A 21,238-nucleotide genomic window follows, 5' to 3' on the forward strand; every position below is an offset into this window, starting at 1 on the left:
TAGGCCTCAAGGTCTGCGGTGGCAGCAGCGATGAGCTAGGAGTGGAACCTTCTTCTTGCGAGGAAAAAGACCATCGTTCGGGTTGCGTGCAATGCGGCGAGCGGCAAAAAGAGGTTGTGGTTCCGTGTGGCGACAACCACGCCCCCTTTGAAGAAGTTGTTGCCTCCTGCGGCACGAGGGGCTCGTGTCACAGCCGCCATAGCCGCCGGTTCCTCCAGAATTGGGACCACCAGATGGGATCGAACTAGTCGTCGAGTTTTTTTGTTTTAGAAGAAGAATTGTATGCAATCTCGGCCCATGACGACATTCCACCAATATATATATATATATATATATATATATATATATATATATATATATATATATATATATATATATATATTTGATTTAAAAATAATCCAATTCATTTCAAGTGGGCTCGGGCCAGCTAGGGTTTCGTCAGTCTAGGACTGGATGAAAGGATGACAAATAATTTCATTGCAAAGGGGCCTGGGCCCATCACTAGGGCTTGGGCTTCATTGTGCCGGTAATTTCAATGCTTCCCATCCTATTCCTATCTACTCGAGCAAATGATTGCCGTGGCTGGGTCCACCCGTCCTAGTTCAAGACGCTCGATACTTGGGCCCTGTTTGTTTTTCACTATCATAACATAGCATACAATTTCCGAGAAAAGAATCTTACATGCATGGAGTACTAAACGAAGTTTATTTGCAAAACCTTTTCACGGATGGGTGTAACTTTTCACGACGAATCTAATGGTAGTAATTAATCGATGATTGGCTACAGTGATGCTACAGTAACCATTCTCTAATCGTGCGGTCAAAAGCCTCATTAGGTTCGTCTCGCGAAGTAGTACAGGGCTGTGGAGTTAGTTTTGTAAATTACCTTTATTTAGTACCCCTAATTATTGGTCAAAATTTTTGTGCTATTTGTGCTAAACCAAACCAAACAGGGCCTTGGTCGGCACCAAGGAACACACACAGTGCGCTGACTTGTAGCACAACATCCTGTTACTTCAGAAAAAAATGCATGTTACAGTCACAGCTCGCAATAGGGTTGAAAACGGACGGAAATATTCTCGTTCCGTTTTCTATTTTTGTCCGTCCGTTTCCGTATTTGTGGGATCCCGTTTTCGTATTTACGGAAGTAGAAATGATGTTTCTCCGTCCGTTTCCGAGGAATCCCGTTTTTACATGGAATTGACCCGTATTTATTCCGTTTTTCATCCCATTTTTAATCTACATAAGATATGTCTAAAAATTGATATGTTCAAAAACATATCAATCACTAAGTATGCATGTTAACATGTTAACACATGGCATACTAGTGAATATTAGACCAATAACTCCGTACGCGTATATTATTTTGTGACTTTGTTAATGTATACTCGAGAATATTTGATCGCGTTATTCTTTCCGGCTCAACGTCCGTATTGGTTCGTTTCCGTACTTCCGCGTAACCCGATCTCGTTTCCGTACTCGTATTTTCCGAACCCGATCCCGTTTCCGCCAAAAAATATAGAAACAAAAGTAGAAATGAGGTTTTTCCATCCGTTTTCATCCCTAGTCAAATTATTCTGTAGCAGTCAAATTACACATAATTGCAACAATAACATACATTTATATAAAGTAGAGCTTGTTTTTTTATATTAGGCAAAACTAGGCAATGGGTAAAGGGGTCCATGGGCATCCTGAATTCCAGGCACAGATGAATGCTGGCTGGCCCACCGAAACTATTGAATTCTAGGCACCAATGAATTCTGATTGTCTACTTTCGGCTTATTTCATCTTATTCCGGCTTATTATCTCTCACAGAAAAAAATTGAATCAGCCAAAACCGACTTTTTACCAGCCAAGCAGAGTAAAAGTGTGTCGTAGAACTTCACCATCAGGTCAGAAACCATCCTTCGTGCGGAAGGTATGTAGCTCAAACTGTACCTGAGGTGCAGAAAATGGATAATGCTTAGCATAGTGAGTTGACTTGTTCTTAAACCTTTGCTCTTACTGTTTGTTTAACAGGCCGGTCAATTGAAAACCAAAACAGAAGAGAGATGCAAACAAGCAGCACAATGTTTGCTCAGATCAAGATTTGGAGTGTCACAGTGCCCCACCTTCTGGCCAGTCTGGATACGGCGTATTTGCTGGTGTTTAGTAAATTCGAAGGAGAAAGTACAATAAACAAGTAACATTCTGGCCTATGTCATTGAATGATTCCACATTGCATGGTCCGACTCATGACTGCTAGAGCGCAAGATAGCCAATTCGATTCGGAAACAAAATGACGCCCAGGTTACTTCAGGAATCAGAATTCTGAATATGTGAAGAGTTAATTCCGCAAAACAAGAATACACGATTGATATTATACAATTTTGCTTTCTGATTAAAAAGCAGAACTAATTCTTAGTAAAAGGAATTTACACACTGTTTTCTTTTGAGATGAAATTTACATGTTGGTTAGCAGTGTCTAAGATTTTTCAGTGTGTAAAGAATCAAATAAGCTTTGCAGTACTATGGTCCATCCAAATTGAAGCAGCAATCAAGGAGGCCGAAATGTATGTTACACAGTCACAACTCACAAGCAGATTGTTTTGCTGCAGTACAAGGCCAGAAATCCGATTTACATATGCAACCAAGGTTTTACAAATATTGCATCATGGCATACATTTATACAAAAAACAAAGTTTGGTTTGTTAATAAAAAAAGATGCCCAGAGGAAACAGGTAAATGAGCAAGCACCCACAGGCTTCCCTGATTTCAGGCACTGGCGAATGCTGCACAACCCACCCAAGCTCAAAGTTCAGTGTCACATAACTTCACCATCAGGTCAAAAACCATCCTTCGTGCGAAAGGTATGTAGCTCAAACTGTACCTGGTGTGCAGAAAATGGAGAATGCAGGAGCATAGTCAGTTATTTGTTCAGAACACTTTGCTCTTACTGTTTAACAAGCCAGTCAATTGAAAAGAAAAACAGGAGAGAAAGATGCAACTAAGCAGTGCAATGTTTTCTAAGATCAAGATTTGGAGGGTAGTGTTTATGAACAGACGGTGAGAAGCCTAACATAAAGTCTAGAATGTTGAAGATAGCTCAAAGAAAATTCAATTCTCAAATGATGTTTAGTCATTTCGTTTCTGAAACTAAAACTAGAAGTATACTGCTTCTGCAAATTGCAGACAGTACCACATAAATTCTATACAGATGTAGATGTAAGTACACAAATTAACATTGTATTTCCTCTAAACATGGCAATACTAACAGAGCAAAAGAAGACCATGAGCAGTGCATAAGTTTGTGGTGGTTCTATGTTAAATACTTCAGTGTTTCATTGACATGGACTGAACATACTAAGTATATAGAATGGTTAAAAATAATTGAGGAAGCCATGTATAACACAGAAAAAATACTCTGGGTAGCAACTGACAAAAATTGATTCATGGAAAACAGCAGCGTACATAACAATTTGTTCTAATATCCTGAGTCCTGACAGTTGAGATGCCAGTTTAAAAATTGGTAGCTCTCGGGACTCACATAGAACATTCATAAGGGTATCATTCAAGCGTGAGCACATATGTTATTTTAGCACAGTCAGTTTAAGGAAGGCTTATGTTGACGACCAAAATTGGCACTGGTCGAACACACCGGTCTGACCGGTCTGGACCATGTAGCCGGTTTGTCAACACCGACCGGTCTGACCGGTGGGTCTACTTGAAATCCGAGTACAACTAGAACTCTTTGTAGATTTAGATCTGTAATAGGATTTCTTGCGGGATAAGTCCACCCCACCCTATCAATATAAAGGGTCATCGCCGATTAGGGGATCCAATCGATCAAATCAATACAACTTTTATCTTTTTACTTTTCTCTTGCCCTAGCTTTTCCAATCTACTATTTGTTGTTCCTCCGTCGTATCTACGTCGATTGAGGGCGTTCTAGGTGGCCTGCCGACCCTAGAACAACCCTACGTGCGCCTGCCCTGACGGGTCTTCCCGGGCTAACATTCGTAGGCTTCGTTACCGATCTGCCGACGGCGACCGATCCGACCGCTCCAAGGGACCGGTCTGACCGGTCTACGCAGGAGGCGCTGCAGCGAGCTGCCTCTTCGCGCCGCACGTTCGAGTGCGTTCGTGTGTTGATCCTGAAAGGTGTCAACATACTTTTTGGCGACTCCGCTGGGGAAAAGAAAAAATAAATCGGTTGCCATGACCGGTATTCCTAAACCTGGTGAGGTTGATTCTGCCAATATCCGGAGGCCGAATGTTCAACAACTTCCGGCCGAGCATCAGAAGATTCTTGATGACATCCAGAAGAAGATTAGAGAAGAGAAGGAGAAGGAGATCCAGAAGCTGGAAGAAGAAGCCATGAACCAGTACATCTCGCACTTCTCCATCGATCGACAAGGGAAGGTCACTACGGATGCCGCCTTCGATGCTTCACAATTTGAGGTAAATTTCGATGAGAACAAGCAGCCTGTCCTTAATTCTGAAATAGCTAATGCTATAGATGATGCTGTTTCTTCTCATGTGAATAATAAGTTGGAATTTATTGGTCAAAATATGCATGATATGTTTGATGACCGTTTTAGCCGAATTGAAATACATCTTGGTATGAAGTCTGTCGGTAATAATGCGTCTACATCTAATACCGATAAGACAATTCATGGTTCGGCAATTCCAACTAATAATGCTATTGTGACTAATTCGGCTAATCAGCAAAGCCGAATTAATTATAATGCATCACCTCATGCCAATGTGCCATATGGGGCAGCAAGTTCGTTGCGACATTCCATACCGCCGAACTTTGCTCAACCTAGTAGTACACCGATCACAAATCGGCTTAACGCCGATGATGTTGGATTAGGTAGTATCAAAGAGGAGGTGATTAAGATATTTCGGCAAACTTTTGGTATAGAGCCTAGAGCCAAATGCCGATCTTATCAAAGGCCATACCCTAAGAATTACGATTATGTTGCATATCCTCAAGAGTTTAAATTTCCTGAATTTGTTAAATTCACTGGTGATGATAGTAGAACTATATTGGAGTATATAGACCAATTTATTATACAATGTGGTGAAGCTAGCACTAATGATATTTACAAATTGAGGTTATTTCCTTTATCTCTATTCGGTGCTGCATTTACATGGTTTATTTCATTGCCACCCAATTCAGTTTTCACTTTTGCTGATTTAGAGCAAAAATTTCATGACTATTTCTTTAGTGGTGAAACTGAATTGAAATTATCACATCTCACATCAGTTAAGCAAAAGATACATGAAGATGTTTCTGAGTATATTAGAAGATTTAGAGATACTAGAAACCGATGTTATAGTTTGACAATTTCTTATAGAGATTTAGCTGATATAGCTTTTGCTGGTTTACTTGATTTTCATAAAGCAAAGCTAGAGGGACAAGAATTTCTAGATGTTAGTCAAGTCTTACAAAAGGCTCTGGCTAATGAAAGCCGAGCTAAAGAAGCTAGAGATTCTCAAAAGTCCAATGAAAAACCTAATCGTCCTGTTTATGTGCTCGGGTGTGATTCTAATTGTTCGAACACTGAAGGTAAAGATGTTTATACCGCTGAATTTGTTTGGTCCTCTAATGATAAACCTTGCGTTTGCGGTTCTCTTAAGCCGATTCATAAAGATCGGCAAGAAAGATTTACTTTTGATGTATCCAAATGTGAGAGGATATTTGATGAATTATATAAGAATGGGTACATCAAGATGTCGCATGTCGTACCGCCGCTTGAAAAATTAAAGCGGCGAGCTTATTGCAAATTTCATAATACTTTCTCTCATGTGACTAATGATTGCAATGTGCTTCGAAGGCAAATTCAATCGGCTGTTAATGAAGGCCGAATAGTTGTTCCACAAATGAAGGTGGATCAGAATACTTTCCCTGCTGTAAGGATCGATGGACCAAGAGGGAAGTGAATTGGGCCTTTTTCAAATTTCTAAAACAATATGAAGCAACATTAACCTATGCAATACTAGTAATGCTCAATTCACAAACCGGCTAACTAAGCAAACTGCACAAGCTATCAAAGAGACTACAAGATAAGAAACTAAGCAAGGTAGAGCTAAGTTATGATCTCTAATGTCAAGCACATGAATAATTGCATGAAAGTAAGTGCTTGAAAAGAAAGGGTGGGCAAGAGACAACCGGATTTTTTCCCGTGGTGTCGATGTGTTGGCACACACCCCTAATCCACGTTGTGACACTCACTAAGAGTCTTGTCACCTCCCATGTCACTGAGACTTGGGCGCTCACTAAGAGTCTCCGTTCACCATCCCGGCGTGGTGGAGCTCAAGCCACGTACAAACTTCTTCGGGCTCCCACAATCCTTGGCAAGCTCCGGAAGAAACACCTTCAATCACCAAGATCGCCTAGGTGCTGCCAATCACCAAGAGTAATAAGCTAGGGCCTTCACTTGAGCAAGAACCGATCACCAAGAACGGATGCACACAAGCTTCTCTCTACTCAAGTCCTTAGTCTTGCTTCTTGAATGAACAAATGTGTGGAAGATGAAGCTCAAGGTGGCTCTCAACAATATATGAGTGTATGAATGTTGCCTAGTGTCAAGAGAGTGCAAAATGACCCATTGCAGGGGTATATATAGGCAGCTCACACGAATAGAGCCATTGGAGAAAAGCTGCCAGAAAACTGCTTAGCGCCGGTTAATCCGACGTACCTCCAATAGCCAGCGTCGGTTTAACCGATGAATGTAAACTGCCCATTCTGAAAATTAGCCGTTACAACTTGGGCAGATTAACCGACGTATCATCGGTTTAACCGGTGAGTGTAGTTGTCCACTGATCAACTGAAAAACCAAGTCTCTGGACAACTGCACCGACGTTAACTCAAATTCATCGTCGGTTTAACCGGTGAGTACTACTTCTGAAATCCCTGGAAAAACCATCTCACTGGTCAATTGCACCGACGTTTCATTTCAAACATCGTCGATTTAACCGGTGTATAGAACTTGAAATACCCTAGAAAAACCAACTCTGGACTAATGCACCGACGTTAATTCAAACATCGTCGGTTTAACCGGTGTATAGAACCTGTTCAGACTCTGATAACTGCGTTTAACCGACGTATAGAAAAATGGAAGCGTCGGTTAAACCGATGTATAGACTTTTCCTGATTTTGCCTTTTCTGATTTGAGTCTTAAGTGAAATCCAAATATTCTTGAGATATAAGTTGAAAACCACTTATTTGAACTTTTTTAGAACCTGAGTGACCATAGTGTGCATCCATTTTTGATTGATCATGTCCATGCTCAAGTTACTTGACCTTAACCCCTCTTAATAGTGTGATCACTACAAAACTATAAAACCTATACTAACCTAAGTGTCCTTCTCAACCTTACGACACTTAGGACTAGAAAGATCCTTAGGCTTGTTATATATTTGAGTTGATTACCGAGATTGCCTTTTTGAATAACGAAAATGAGGGGCCTCTTTTGACATATGACCAAATGAGCGGTAATGATTCATTAAACTGCACAAACTCATTAGTCACAATAACGGTTGTCATTAATCACCGAAACATACCTTGAGGGCCTAGATGCTTACAATCTCCTCTTTTTTGGTGATTGATGACAACACAAACATAAATATAACGAGAGAGCGAAAAAGATAAACAGGATAAACTCAAGCAAACTCGAAAGAGAACCAAGGAGCTCAACGGCTCAAACGAAATCCATAGATATGTCTCAAAACACAGCATACTCAAGAGTCAAATGTACATATCCATGAACTAACATCAAAGTCTTGTAACTACGAGCTCTCTCTAACTCTACCCTCCCCCTGACTCCCAACTCCCCCTAACTCTCTCGCCCTTTGGCATCAAAGCACCAAAAAGGCGAGCTACTGGTCCGGCTGTCGCGGAACGGCGAGGAAGCGGTCCGGGTCATCGTCGTCGTCGTCGGACGGTGAACCCTCGGTGACGGACGGGAGCTGCTGGTCTGAACTGACTGGGGGTGTAGCTGTCATAGAGGCTCTCGTACTAGCACTGCCTGGGAGAGGGTCCGTAGACGTGGTAACCGGCTCAGCAGAAGAAGTGTCAACATCTGAAGTAGTGAGTACTGAAGCTGCTGGCTGTGTCGACTGCTGAAGTATAGACTCCTCTCCTCCTCTCCCTAAAGGTAGTGACTGTGGTACGACGGGGAGGGTGACTGACTGCACTGCCGATGGTGAGTCCTGAAAGAGTGTAGTCGCTGGCAGTGGTGAGAAGAGCGAACAACCGGCAGACCCAAGGAGTGCAGACATCGAGAACGTGGTCTCCAGTGTCGCTGTAGTAGCTGGAGCTGCAGTGGGCGCTGGAGCAGGAGTGACTGCAAGCTGAGGTGCTCCAATACCCTGAAGGCCCGGCTGCTGCGGGGCGAGTCCGGTGTGAGTGTACAGCTGTGTGATCATCCCGAACATCGCCATCATGCCCTGCTGCATCTGCTGAAACTGAGCGTCTATCCTCTGAGAGACTCTGTCGATAAGCCCGACAAAATGCTCCTCGGCTGCAGCACGCTCTCGGGAGGCCTCTCTCTGAATCGCTGCTAGCTGAGCCTCATGGGCTCTCCTGGCCTCCTCCTGTGCTATCCGATCCTCTCTCTGCTGAGTGACCAGCTGCTGAAGGAGAGAGGTGAGCTCGGACGGCTGAGTCACCTGGGACTCTGTAACAGTAGCAGCAGCTGGTGACTCTGGAGCTGGCTCTCTGGACCCCCCTACCTCGTGGTCGTGACTAGCTGGGCTGCAGGAAAGTACTCGACGTCCTCGGAGGAGTCTGACTCAAGCTCAGACCAGTGTATCTCATCATCTCCTCCGGGAAGCTGTGCCTCGGCTGCCAGAAGTGCCTCGTCCTCTTGTGCTACTCGGGCCTGTGCCTCGGGTGACAACTGTGCCATGGCAGCTCTCTCGGCCTGTCTGCCCCTCCTCCGGTCCTGGGGGGTTGTCGGACGGTAAACTGGGAACTGGGGAGCCTCATCCTGACGGTATACACTGCTGACAGGTGACTCTGCCGGTACAATCATGGAACAAATATAGCTGATTCAGTGTGCATAAGGGAACTGCCTCATGACCCCCATCCCGTCAGTGATCACATCCTCGATCTCAGCTAAAATAAAGTCAACTATATCAAATGGCTCGTGAGTGAGGATGTGAAGTAGTAGCAGCTGCTGCAAGCCAGTGAACCCCTCTGGGTAGCCACTCCTCGGTAACAGAGTCCTCCAGAGGGCCATATGAACTGCGTACGCCTCTGGGGTCAGCAAACTAGGGACTCTGGCGTACGAGGCTGGAAACGGCTGACGGAAACACTGAGAGATCGCCTCGTGAGAAGTGCAATCCCGCCAATCATCGCTCTGCGCGGTGGATCTGTGTCTCCGTATACCATCTCGTGCAGGGAGACATCAACTAAATCAACTCCAAGTATCCCTGCAATCGTAGCCCTGGACAAACCAAAGACCTGGCCTCCAAACACGAAGTGTACGGCTCTGCGCTCGGGAGCGATCCAGGCTGTGGCATAAAACACTCTGACCCAGTCCTCGATATACCTGTTCTGCTCTATCTGAAGTAGCCTGGGCAGACCTCTGAAGTGGGCAAAGTGCTCTCTAATATCAGCTCCAGCTGCAGCTGTCCTCAAAGAAACCCAGTCAAGCACCCTGTGCGGAAAGATCATGTGCCCTCGCCTCTGGTAGGTCTCGTAGAAGCTGGCCTGAAGAAGTGTCCAGAATCTACGGTCGACCCTGCTGTCACGGGTCACGGGGAACCAGTCCTCCTCTCCAACACACCACCTGAGCCTCTTGACCTTTGCCGCATTGGCCTTGGTCAAGTTCTGGAGCAGCACACCTGGCTCCAGACGCACAACAGTGTCCATACAGAACACTGCGCGCTCGGCCTCTAGGGCCTCGGCTCTGCGGGCTGCTGCTGCTGCGGACCTGCGAGGCTCCTGTGGTTGGTGACCTCCTCGTGTCCTCGGTCCAGTGCGACACTCGGTCGCTGGCGAAGCCTCTGCAGCTGGGGACGTCTGCCGAGTGCGGCCAGAACATCGTGGAGTCGTTGACCCCTGAGTACTCTGCCCCTGAGACTCCTCTGACTGCGCTGCATCTGAATCTGCATCTGACTCTGCAGCTGCCAGCTCCCCCTCAGACGAATCACCCTCGATCTGCTGTGTAGTGGCCCTGGTGGCCCTGGCACCTCGGCCTCTGCCCCTGCCCCTGGCTGGCGGCTCCCTGATACTGAACGGTCGAGCACGGCCTGATGCCTGCTCCTCGGCGGCCTTGGCCACCATCTCGGCCCTCTCGGCCTCTCTTTCTCTCTGCGCGATTCCGCTTGCGGACGGGCTTCTCGACCACGACCTCCTTCCCCTTCCTCTTCTCGCGACCCATCTCGGTCAGGCAATACCTCGAACACCCTGCGAGCACTGGGTGAGGGTGTGCTGCGGCTGCGGCGTGTGGCGTGGAGGCGCGGCTGCGGGCGGGCGGCGTAGGCGGCGGTGGTGCACGGGCGGCGCTGGTGCACGGACGGCGTGGGCGCGCGCGGGCGGAGTGCGGCGGTGGCGCAGACTGCGTGCGGCGGCGGCTGCTGGTCGGCGGTGTGGATGGCGCATGGCGCGTGGAGTGTACGGGGCGCGGCGGCTGCGGCGGAGCGTTGACGGCGGTGTGTAGGCGAGTGCGGCAGCGGCTCGAGTCGGGTGCGGAGCGGCGGCGGCGTGAAGGGAGAGAAGAAAATAGGGGCCGTCGACGCGGGCAAGAATCATATATGACAGGTGGGCCCTGCATTTTTCCTTAACGCCGGTTAAACCGATGCCTAGGTTTAGAACGCCGGTTGATTGCATCGGTGCAGTTCACCCGAGACTCCAGCAGAAATCATCTGAACGCCGGTTGATCCGACGATATGCAATTTGAACTCGCCGGTTGAACGCTGCTAGCACCGGTTGATTGATAGGTCAAATCTGAGTTATGTTCACCGGTTGATCCGATGCTCTGAAAATTGTATACGCCGGTTGAACGCCTGGTTTGTCTGAGCTGAGACAGAAACTTAGTAACGCCGGTTAAACCGATGGGTATAGATCCATTAGGCGTCGGTTTAACCGGTGAACCCAAAAACCTCTCACTCAGTTCACTCTTCTATGCTAAGTCCAATAAACTTATAAAAACCAACTAAACTCAAGTTAATGGACTTGCATAAGCGACTTTACCCCTCAAAATATTTAGGATAGCACACTAGCTTAATAATTTTTCTTTTCGAATACAAGGAAAAGCCGCAATGCGAGAAAAAACGCCAAATAAAATGTATGAGCCTTGTCATAGGAATATTGAAGATAGAAAGCTTCAAACTCATCATAACATGACTCACTAGGCAAAAACGCACCTAACACTTTGCTCTTTTCACTTTTCATGAATTAAGATCTTGTATATGAAACAAGTCTCATTTTCATCAAGTGATCTCCTTTGTGACCCTTACGCATGCAATGATGGTGCAAGCTACAACCTCATGCGAAAGAAGAATAAACATGAAGTGCACATCTATATGACAAGGAATGCATAACAAGAATTTAAGATCTACTTGTCAAGTTTGAACCCACGGGAAGCTTCTTCATGATGAGCCTTTCTACAAGCCTAGAGAAAAACAAGTGGACCACCACCTCTAGCTAAACACATGCTCATCACTATCTTACCATGGTTAGACAAGTGTCATATATGTATGCATTTTTCTATATGACATGGCAACTTACATGACGTTTGCCGCATCTAATACATTAAGCTCATTCCTTAGCCTTACAAAAGTACTCTCGTCTAAAGGTTTTGTGAAAATATCCGCCAATTGCTCCTCGGATCTCACACCTTGAAGAGATATGTCTCCTTTAGCTTAGTGATCACGCAAAAAGTGATGGCGAATATCAATGTGCTTTGTGCGAGAGTGTTGAACCGGATTCTTGGCAATTTTTACGGCACTTTTATTATCACAAAGGAGTGGTATCCTATCTAGTTTCACACCAAAGTCCAAAAGGGTTTGCTTCATATATAGGATTTGGGCACAACATGCACCGGCCGCTATATATTCCGCTTCTGCGGTGGACAAAGCCACGGAATTTTGCTTCTTACACGACCAAGAAACTAGAGAACGCCCAAGCAAATGGCAACCCCCAGAGGTACTCTTGCGATCCACACGGCTTCCGGCAAAATCTGAATCCGACTATCCCAAGAGATCTAAGCTAGCACCTTTAGGGTACCACAAGCCTATGCTAGGGGTGTGCTTGAGATACCGAAGGATCCTATTCACAGCCGAGAGGTGTGATTCCATTGGGTTTGCTTGAAAGCGGGCACACAAGCACACACTAAACATTATATCGGGCCTAGATGCGGTAAGGTAAAGCAAAGACCCTATCATAGAGCGATAGAGGGATTGATCAACCGGTTTGCCGTCCACATCCAAGTCGAGATGCCCATTGGTTGCCATGGGAGTCTTGATCGGCTTGCACTCATCCATATTGAACTTCTTCAAGATATCTTTAGTATATTTTTCTTGATGGATGAATGTCCCTTCCTTCAATTGTTTGACTTGATAACCAAGGAAGAAGGTCAATTCGCCGATCATGGACATCTCAAATTCCCTAGATGGTGGCAAACTCATGGCTTAGTGAATCATTAGTTGAGCCAAAGATAATATCGTCAACATAAATTTGACAAATGAAAAGATCCCCGTTGGCGTCTTTTGTGAACAATGTGGTGTCCACCCTCCCGATCTTGAAGCCTTGCATTATTAGAAAGTCACGAAGCCTCTCATACCAAGCCCTTGGAGCTTGTTTGAGCCCATAGAGTGCCTTGTGCAACCTATAAACATGGTTAGGATTCCTCGGATCTTCAAACCCGGGAGGTTGCTCAACATAAACAAGTTCGTTAATAACGCCATTTAAGAAAGCACTTTTCACATCCATTTGATATAACTTGATATTGTGATGTGAAGAGTAAGCAAAAAGGATGCGGATAGCTTCAAGTCTTGCGACCGGAGTAAAAGTTTCACCAAAATCCAAACCTTCGACTTAAGAAAACCCTTTTGCCACAAGTCTTGCTTTGTTGCGTATCACCACCCCATGTTCATCTTGCTTGTTCCGAAAGACCCACTTAGTGCCGATGATGTTCTTGTCTTTCGGAGGAGCTTCGAGGACCCAAACTTCATTGTGGGTGAAGTTGTTCAATTCTTCTTGCATGGCCATCACCCAATCCGAGTCCTCAAGTGCTTCCTCTATGCTAGTGGGTTCAATACAAGAAACAAACAAGTAATATTCGCAAAATGAAGCATGCTTAGAGCGAGTTCTTACTCCCTTGGAAGGACTACCAATGATTTGACCAATTGGATGATCCTTGGAGATGCGACCATGCTTCACTAGCGGTACTTGGGTGGATGCTTGTTGGGGTGGTTCATGGGTGACTTGTGCTTGTGGTGGAACATTTTGCTCTTCTTGTTCTTGGACTTGGGGTGTTGGCGTTGGCACATTTTCTTGATGTTGTGGATCATCTTTTTCTTGATCTTCATCCACTTGGGGTGCCGTAGAGGTGCTTGGTGTAGATGAGGAAGGTCTTCCCCTTGATCATTGCCTTCATGCACCTCTTCCGGCTTAATATCCCCAATGAACATCTTCTTCAAAGCTTCATCAATCTCCTCATCACCTACATTGTCATAGCCAACAACCTCCTCTTGGGAGCCATTAGATTCATCAAACTCAACATCACATGTTTCTTCAACTAACCCGGAGGTTTGATTGAATACTCTATATGCTTTGGAGTTTGATGCATAACCAAAAAAGAAACCCTCATCACATCTACTTTCAAACTTACCGAGTCTTTTCTTCTTATAGATGAAGCATTTGCAACCAAAGACTCGAAAGTATGATATATTTGGTTTCTTCCCGGTGATGAGCTCATATGGAGTTTTCTTGAGGAGTCGGTGGGGATACACTCAGTTGGATGCATGGCGAGCCGTATTGATTTCTTCCGCCCAAAACTTCTCGGACGTGCCATAATCATCCAATATTGCTCTTGCTAGAGTGATGAGTGTCTTATTCTTTCTTTCCACCACTCCATTTTGTTGAGGCGTGTAGGTGGCGGAGAATTCATGCTTGATGCCCTCTTCATTGCACCATTCTTCAATCTTCATATTCTTGAACTTGGTGCCGTTGTCACTCCGGATCTTCACAATTGGGGAGTTGTACTCCCTTTGAGCTCTTCTTGCAAATGCCTTGAAGACTTCCAGAGTTTCATCCTTATCGCCTATAAACATAACCCAAGTATAACGTGAAAAATCATCAACGATTACTAGGCAATAGAGGTTACCACCAATGCTCTTGTATGTAGTTGGACCAAAGAGATCCATGTGTAGTAGCTCGAGCGGCTTGGAGGTAGACAACATCGTCTTGATGGGATGATGTGTTGCAACTTGCTTCCCGGCTTGACATGCTTTACATAATTTGTTCTTGTCAAACATGACGTCCTTCAAGCCGGTGATCATCCCTCTCTTGTGGGCTTTCTTGAGGTTGCTCATGCCAATATGAGCAATTCTTCTATGCCAAAGCAACCCAAGCGACGACTTGGTGAAGAGGCATGTCATGGAGCTTGTTTGATTTGAGGAGAAATCCACCAAATAAATGTTGCCATGCCTAAACCCCGTGAATACCAATGACTTGTCTTCTTCAAGAGTTACTACAACACCATTTTTGTCAAAGGTACACGTTAGTCCAAGATCACACAATTGAGCAATTGAAATAAGATTAAAACTAAGTGCTTCTACAAACAAGATATTAGAAAGATCCTTAGTCTTGTTATATATTTGAGTTGATTACCGAGATCGCCTTTTTGAATAACGAAAATGAGGGGCCTCTTTTGACATATGACCAAATGAGCGGTTATGATTCATTAAGCTGCACAAACTCATTAGTCACAATAATGGTTGTCATTAATCACCGAAACATACCTTGAGGGCCTAGATGCTTACACCTGCACATACACATGTGCTTGAATTGAGTAATTCTAAAGTGTTAATTCGGCCAAATCAAGCCGAATCAACAAAAGGAAAAAATATAATTATTGGTGAAGAAAGGTCTGAGCCTTCAAAATCCCATCAAGAAGCTCCAGCAAAGAAGGTCCCTAAAGATCCATTGAAGAATCCAGCACTCGGGGGGCAAGAATAGAAGAAGGACGCCAAATCTGCTCAGACCGGTTTGACCGGTCTGGAGACCGGTCCGACCAGTCAATCTGGGATTTCTAAAAAAATTCCAGAAACAACAAAAAGGAGAGGCCGAGTTTCAAGCAACTCTTGGCCAAGTATGAGGAGAAAGGAGCTACTCAGAAACAGAAGAAGCGACCAGATCAAGCTAAAGATACAAATCCATCATCGGAGCATCGTGAGCAATCGGCTTCTCATGTTCAACAAGGTAATAATGCTTTTGCGCCATATTCATTTGGTGGGTCGATTGCTCCATGGTTCTGGTCGTATCCGCACTATTACACACCTATGGATTATAGTAGAATGTATATGCATCCATATTTTATTCAATTTTCTTCTATATATATCCAAGTTATGGTGCCTCTCAAAGACTGATTGTTGCTAGCAATAATCTGGTCAAAAGCAAACCTGATTGCAGCAAGGAGGGTGAGAAAGACATAAAGCAAGACAACAAATATTTACAGCCGAGGTGGTGCCCTTCAGGCTTGTCTCACACCCAAAAGAGAAGGCTGCAGCGGATGTGCAAGAAGGAGTCTATGGAACAGCAAGCAGAGGTTGTACCAGCAAGGTCGGCGACCATGAAGCAGGTATGGAGGCCTAAGCAAGTTGTTTCGTCATCAACTTGAAAAAGAAGCAAGATATGACTAATAGAATTTATCGCCCTCAGAACAAAATATGGCCGATGCATATTTATCATTGTCCTTAGACAATTTTGGTCCAAAGGCTTGTTTTTTGGCATGCTAGCATCACCAAAAAATAGGGGGGCATATGTTGACGACCAAAATTGGCACTGGTCGAACAGACCGGTCTGACCGTTGCTTGAGAGCGGTTTGACCGGTCTGGACCATGTAGCTGGTTTGGCAACACCGACCGGTCTGACCGGTGGGTCTGACCGGTCAGACCGTTCTACCTGGTATCCGAGTACAACTAGAACTCTTTGTAGATTTAGATCTGTAATAGAATTTCTTGCGGGATAAGTTCACCCCACCCTATAAATATAAATGGTCACGACCGATTAGGGGATCCAATCGATCAAATCAATACAATTTTATTTTTTTACTTTTCTCTTGCCCTAGCTTTTCCAATCTACTATTTGTTGTTCCTCCGTCGTCTCTACGTCGATTGAGGGCGTTCTAGGTGTCCTGCCGACCCTAGAACAACCCTACGTGCGCCTGCCCTGACGGGTCTTCCCGAGCTAACGTTCGTAGGCTTCGTTACCGATCTGCCGACGGCGACCGGTCTGACCGCTCCAAGGGACCGGTCTGACCGGTCTACGCAGGAGGCGCTGCAGCGAGCTGCCTCTTCGCGCCGCACGTTCGAGTGCGTTCGTGTGTTGATCCTGAAAGGCGTCAACAGCTTACTTGCAAGCAACATAGATCCTACAGATATGGTTCTATGACCTACAAGTCACTAGCATTATTGTAAGGACAGAAACCTTACCAAAACAGGGCGCAGATCTCACATACGATCGCAATCAGTGTTAGCAGCTTGTCATGAATCTGCAAAGTTAAACCAAATGCAGAGAGTATGGTTATGTGGGATTTGGACATATGCCTATTCAATTTAGAACTAGATCATGAGGAAAAAGAAACAAGAACAGTTCAAATATTTTACAAACCCAAAGAGCGAAGATTAGAGCCAAAACAACACATCCAACATAAATAGCTGTTGCATACAATCGAACTGGATCAAACATCATCCTTAGCTGTTTTTGTGCCCCCATAACAAAGGCTGTGCTGCCAAACAAAGGTTGGTTGAAATCAGCATATGGCAAATATTAGACAATCAAGAAAGATAACGAGCACATATGTTGAGAACGAGTGCATTAATCTTGCATTCGATGATATGCACACTTTAAGTACTAACAATTGTAGAGCTATAGAAGTAGCAAGACCATAGAATGTTACAAGGGAAGAAACTGTGTTATTACCTCCCAACTGCCAACATGTTTCCAAACGTAAACATGACTGCGAATTTGATAGGTCTAGCGAAGACGATAAAAGACTGCACAAGAGACAAGAGAGTGAAATGTAAGGCAGTGCATTACACATGATAGCAGGAATTTTGAAGTCATGACCAGAACCGAACAAATATTGCAGCGACTAAAACATCTGAAGTAGTCTACAGTAAGTCATGATTTAAAGGCTTAGCACAAATTCCTAATCTCCTGGTGATATGATTTCTGCACCAATTTGGAGTGAGCAGTTGCCCATTTGTCTTTTGCACATAAAATAAGAGCTACAATAGCATTATTTCTATGACACTAGTAGAAGAAAAGCTAAACAATATGCTTCTTGTTCCGGATACTAGTAACTGTGACAACTGACAAGGAGCATTCTATCCTGACAAAGAACAGAACCAACCTAAAGTTCCTGTCCCAAATCATCATTACTCACAAGACCAAAACAGATGTTCGTGCTACATCAAACGTGATCAAAATAGCATAATCTCCAAGGCTAATTAATTCTCCACCTGCAGGGCAAGCAAGCCAGCGACTATGTATAACTCTCTGAGAACCGCAGGGTCGATGAATTGCGCGGAGCATACCAGGATCATCAGGGCAAGTCCGGCCACCAAGCACGCCGCGAACGCGTAGCTCCTCTGGAGCAGGCAAACGGCGAAGACCGAGTCAGATCGATGCAAACGAGAGCAGAGCCATGATGAAATCCTTGCGGCATTCCGGGGTTTCAGAGGGGATCCGCTTGACCTGGAGTTGGGAGAGGGAGCAGAGGTCCTCGGTGTCCCCCAGGATGGAGTCCTCCGGCAGGTCCTCCTCCTCGTCGCCGCCGCCGCCGAGGGAGCGGTGGAGGCGGGTGAGCGCGTCCATTGCTGGTGCCTAGGTGCCTAGGTGCATCTACCACCTGTAGGTGCCTAGGTGCCTACGGCGCTTGGGGCTTCGCGCCGGCACGTTTCCGCCGTCGTCGCTGCCGCCGCTCTTGTCGGCGCTGCTGCCGTCGCTGGCCTCGTCGTCGCTGCTCCATTCGCCGCCGCCATTGCTTTCCTCCTTGCTGTCCTCCTCGGATGAGCCGAGGAATTGGAAGGCGCTTCCGGCCATTGGGTCGTCTTCGTCAGAAGAGAAGTCGATTTCCTCTTCCGAGCAGGAATCGACTCCGTCCCAAGAGAAGTGGTCGTCGCTACTCTCCTCCAGTTCTTCCTGGAACAGGAGCCGGAGGTCCTCGCCGTTGGTTTTGGGTTCGTCGTCTTCATAGACGACCCCGAAGTCGAACTCCTCTGCATTTCCTCTGCATCCCAATGCAGAGGAGCGAGCGCCTCGTGCGCTGCCATTGGGTTGTATTCCAGCGTCGGCTCTCGGCTCTCGGAGATGGGGTCGAGGGAGGAGACAGAGGAACTCGAGGAAGAGGGAGAAAGAGGGGAGCCGATGGAATTGGAGCCAGAGGAGGAGGAGATCGCCATGGCTACAGGAGGTTTGGGTGCTCTACGCTATTTGGCTGAGGGAGGAAGACGAGTTTGTGGTGAAAGGAGTCGATTCAGGGTGAGATTAAATACAAAAAAAATGGAAGATGAATCGGCGCTTTCACATTCTGCGAGGAGCCGGCTGAAGAGACGTTGCGTCTTCTGTGGTGGTTGTAGTGCGTTTTAATGAGCATCAACAGGGAGATGAAGCAACGAGATGGTTTTGGAATTATTATTGCCAAAACCAGGGGCATGTGTTATCACCATAAATTAACAGGGTTGATTAATGGGCCGCAAGTGAGTTGGGCTTAATGCAGAAATTAAAGGAGGCTTACGAATCGGCTCCTGCGTGGGGGTTCGAGCCATCTGGGCCATGTACCTTTAGGTTTAAGTTCAGTTTGAGTTAGAGATAGAGTCCAATATGGACACGTTAGTTTAGATTATTTTCTAAGTCTCTGGACTATAGATATGTACCCTATGACATTTGTAAAAGGAGAGAACGTCATCACGTTTTGCAACAACACCTCGGCGCACCGCTGCCCCTAATTCTAGGGTTTCATCCAAGTAAGTGACATGCTGCCCTGATTGCCCCTCGCAATCAGGGCGCCATTGCTCTTGCTTCTATCTTGGCATTACTCGTGCTGAAGCGTTTTTTATGGCGAGTAATGCTAGTTGTCCTTATGTTTCACAAAATGTTTTAGTAGATTCATTATGCGCTTACTTGTTTACTATCTGTGAACATCATGATATCTCTGTACGATCATGTTCTGATCTTATGCTAATTCTCGTTACGTAGAGTTAGTCGTGTGGAGGTAATACCTTGCTTTGTTTCATTTAGTAGATCCGATCTGTTACAGTTTGTTCTTGTTCCATGAGAATTGGCTCAATATCTACTAGGTTATGCCTTGCAAACAGATTGGACGTTCCGGTGGTATGTCAGATGCTTTGTTTTGGCCTTAATGAGGATTTGTTCCGGGAATCAGCTTTTGCTAGTTCTTAGGTCTCTGTTCTGGTTAGGGTTTAGCCATCTATCATGCTCATTAGGCCCAATTACGTGTAGGATGATCCGATCTAGTAGTGAAGCTTTAACCGTCGTGGATTGGATAAACTAGATTTAATTAAAGCAAGTTTTATTGTTATCTATTTTAACTGTCAATATCCGGATATATATAGATCTGATCTGACACCGGGACTCGATCGGCTCTTTAAAAGCCGATGCAAGAGTCGTCGGGGAGCCGACCACGGCTTGGACTAATATTTACATGTGTTTATGCATGCAGGCAAATCGTCAAAAAGCACGTTCGCACCTTCCTGATCGGGTATAGGTCAGGTGGCACGCCCTGCATCTCCGGAAGCATCGGCGTCACGGCGTGTGCCAGGATCTGGGCCGTTGACCGAGGGACCGGTGCCAGTCAGCGCTCCGGCAGCCTCCCGGCTCTTCGTGTTGCCTGTCGCTACTCGCCGATGGGTTTTGACCGACAACAAGCAAGATGATGTGTTCAAAGATGTAGTTTGGTTTAATGAGCCTCCGGAGATTATTCGGAACTTAAATGAAATTAATGTTTGGTTTAATATATTGCTACCTTGTTATTATCAAAAAATTCAGTTATGCTGATGTACAAATGATTTGCCAGGGAAACAATTTCCACTTTTTGTAGTTCAATACCAAGTAGCTATATGAGGTAGTTTTTATGTTTATTCGATTTAATACGGTACCACTGTAAACAATGCATAGCTGAGACAAGGAAATTTTTTGTTCTCTAGAGCAGAGATGCTAGTGAAGCAGACTACCTCTGAACTACTTTCATCTGAAGTTCTACAGTTAAGATTATGTGTATCATGTTGTTCAGTTTGCAGTATTTGGCAGAGATTCTAATTTTTCAGTACTTTGTTTGTATTCAGTATGGGCAACACTGCTTTTTATATTCACTGCTAATATATGCAGCTAACTAATTAACATATTCAGTGCTAATATAGGAACACTATAATGTTCGACAGATTCTCATCTTTTCAATTTTTTGACAGAGGGGTCATGTAAGCAGTTAATGCTTTAATCATTGAGAGGGGGGGGCAGCGGAAATCCAGATGTTACATGTTCATAGAATCTGCGGTTCTGTATCTGATTTGGTGCCATTTTTTCAGTGTCAACCAATTCTTTCTGCCTGCAAAAGAAAACTCAGAGATAAATGCATAAATCAAGTCCAAATTCAAGAAGCATCCATTTTTTTGGAACATCTGTCCTCTTTGTGGTGGAATTATAGTGCAAGAGATCAAGTGCGAATTTAAGATATTACCTGTTATTTGGAGCTGTGTTGTCTCAAATATGAGTAGTTTCTGACAGAGGCAGGATCACGCAAGAGATGTGGTCCCTTTTTTTTTCTGTTTCTCATGATAGAATAGATGTGAGTGATTTTATGTGTTCGTTCTCACTTGGTTTTCTGAAGTGTTTTCCATTTTTCGTTCTTGAGTGATAATATTGGTTGTATCGATCACTATTTTTTATTTTTTATATTCATGACGTGTCAAGATTTTATTGGTGTAAAAAGTGATTTATGATTAAATATAAAATCATTAATCACCCGGCTGATGGCTAGCAACTCCCTAGAAGAAAG

General features: G+C 45.0%; 1 protein-coding gene across 1 annotated transcript; it reads right to left on the reverse strand.

Moving 5' to 3' along the window:
- Nucleotides 1-2,552: 2,552 nt before the first annotated feature.
- Nucleotides 2,553-18,039, reverse strand: LOC120705574 (vesicle transport protein SFT2B-like). Its single transcript, XM_039990000.1, has 6 exons — nt 17,920-18,039; nt 17,760-17,813; nt 17,143-17,216; nt 16,831-16,948; nt 16,653-16,711; nt 2,553-2,868 (listed from the first exon to the last, which is right to left on the reverse strand). Exons 1-6 carry the CDS (start codon nt 18,037-18,039, stop codon nt 2,790-2,792), a joined length of 504 nt encoding a protein of 167 aa, XP_039845934.1. The 3' UTR covers nt 2,553-2,789.
- Between the last annotated feature and the right edge of the window lie 3,199 nt (nt 18,040-21,238).

The sequence above is a fragment of the Panicum virgatum genome, chromosome 5K (genome assembly GCF_016808335.1).
Source record: "Panicum virgatum strain AP13 chromosome 5K, P.virgatum_v5, whole genome shotgun sequence".
NCBI classification, from domain to species: domain Eukaryota; kingdom Viridiplantae; phylum Streptophyta; class Magnoliopsida; order Poales; family Poaceae; genus Panicum; species Panicum virgatum.

Excerpts from the sequence above, each read along its gene's own strand:
- LOC120705574 (XM_039990000.1), bottom strand. The coding sequence starts at position 18,039 with ATGGACGCGCTCACCCGCCTCCACCGCTCCCTCGGCGGCGGCGGCGAC. Across the intron at positions 17,814-17,919 it reads GCTCCCTCTCCCAACTCCAG|AGGAGCTACGCGTTCGCGGC; the intron begins GTCAAGCGGATC and ends TGCCTGCTCCAG. Across the intron at positions 17,217-17,759 it reads GACTTGCCCTGATGATCCTG|TCTTTTATCGTCTTCGCTAG; the intron begins GTATGCTCCGCG and ends TCTCTTGTGCAG.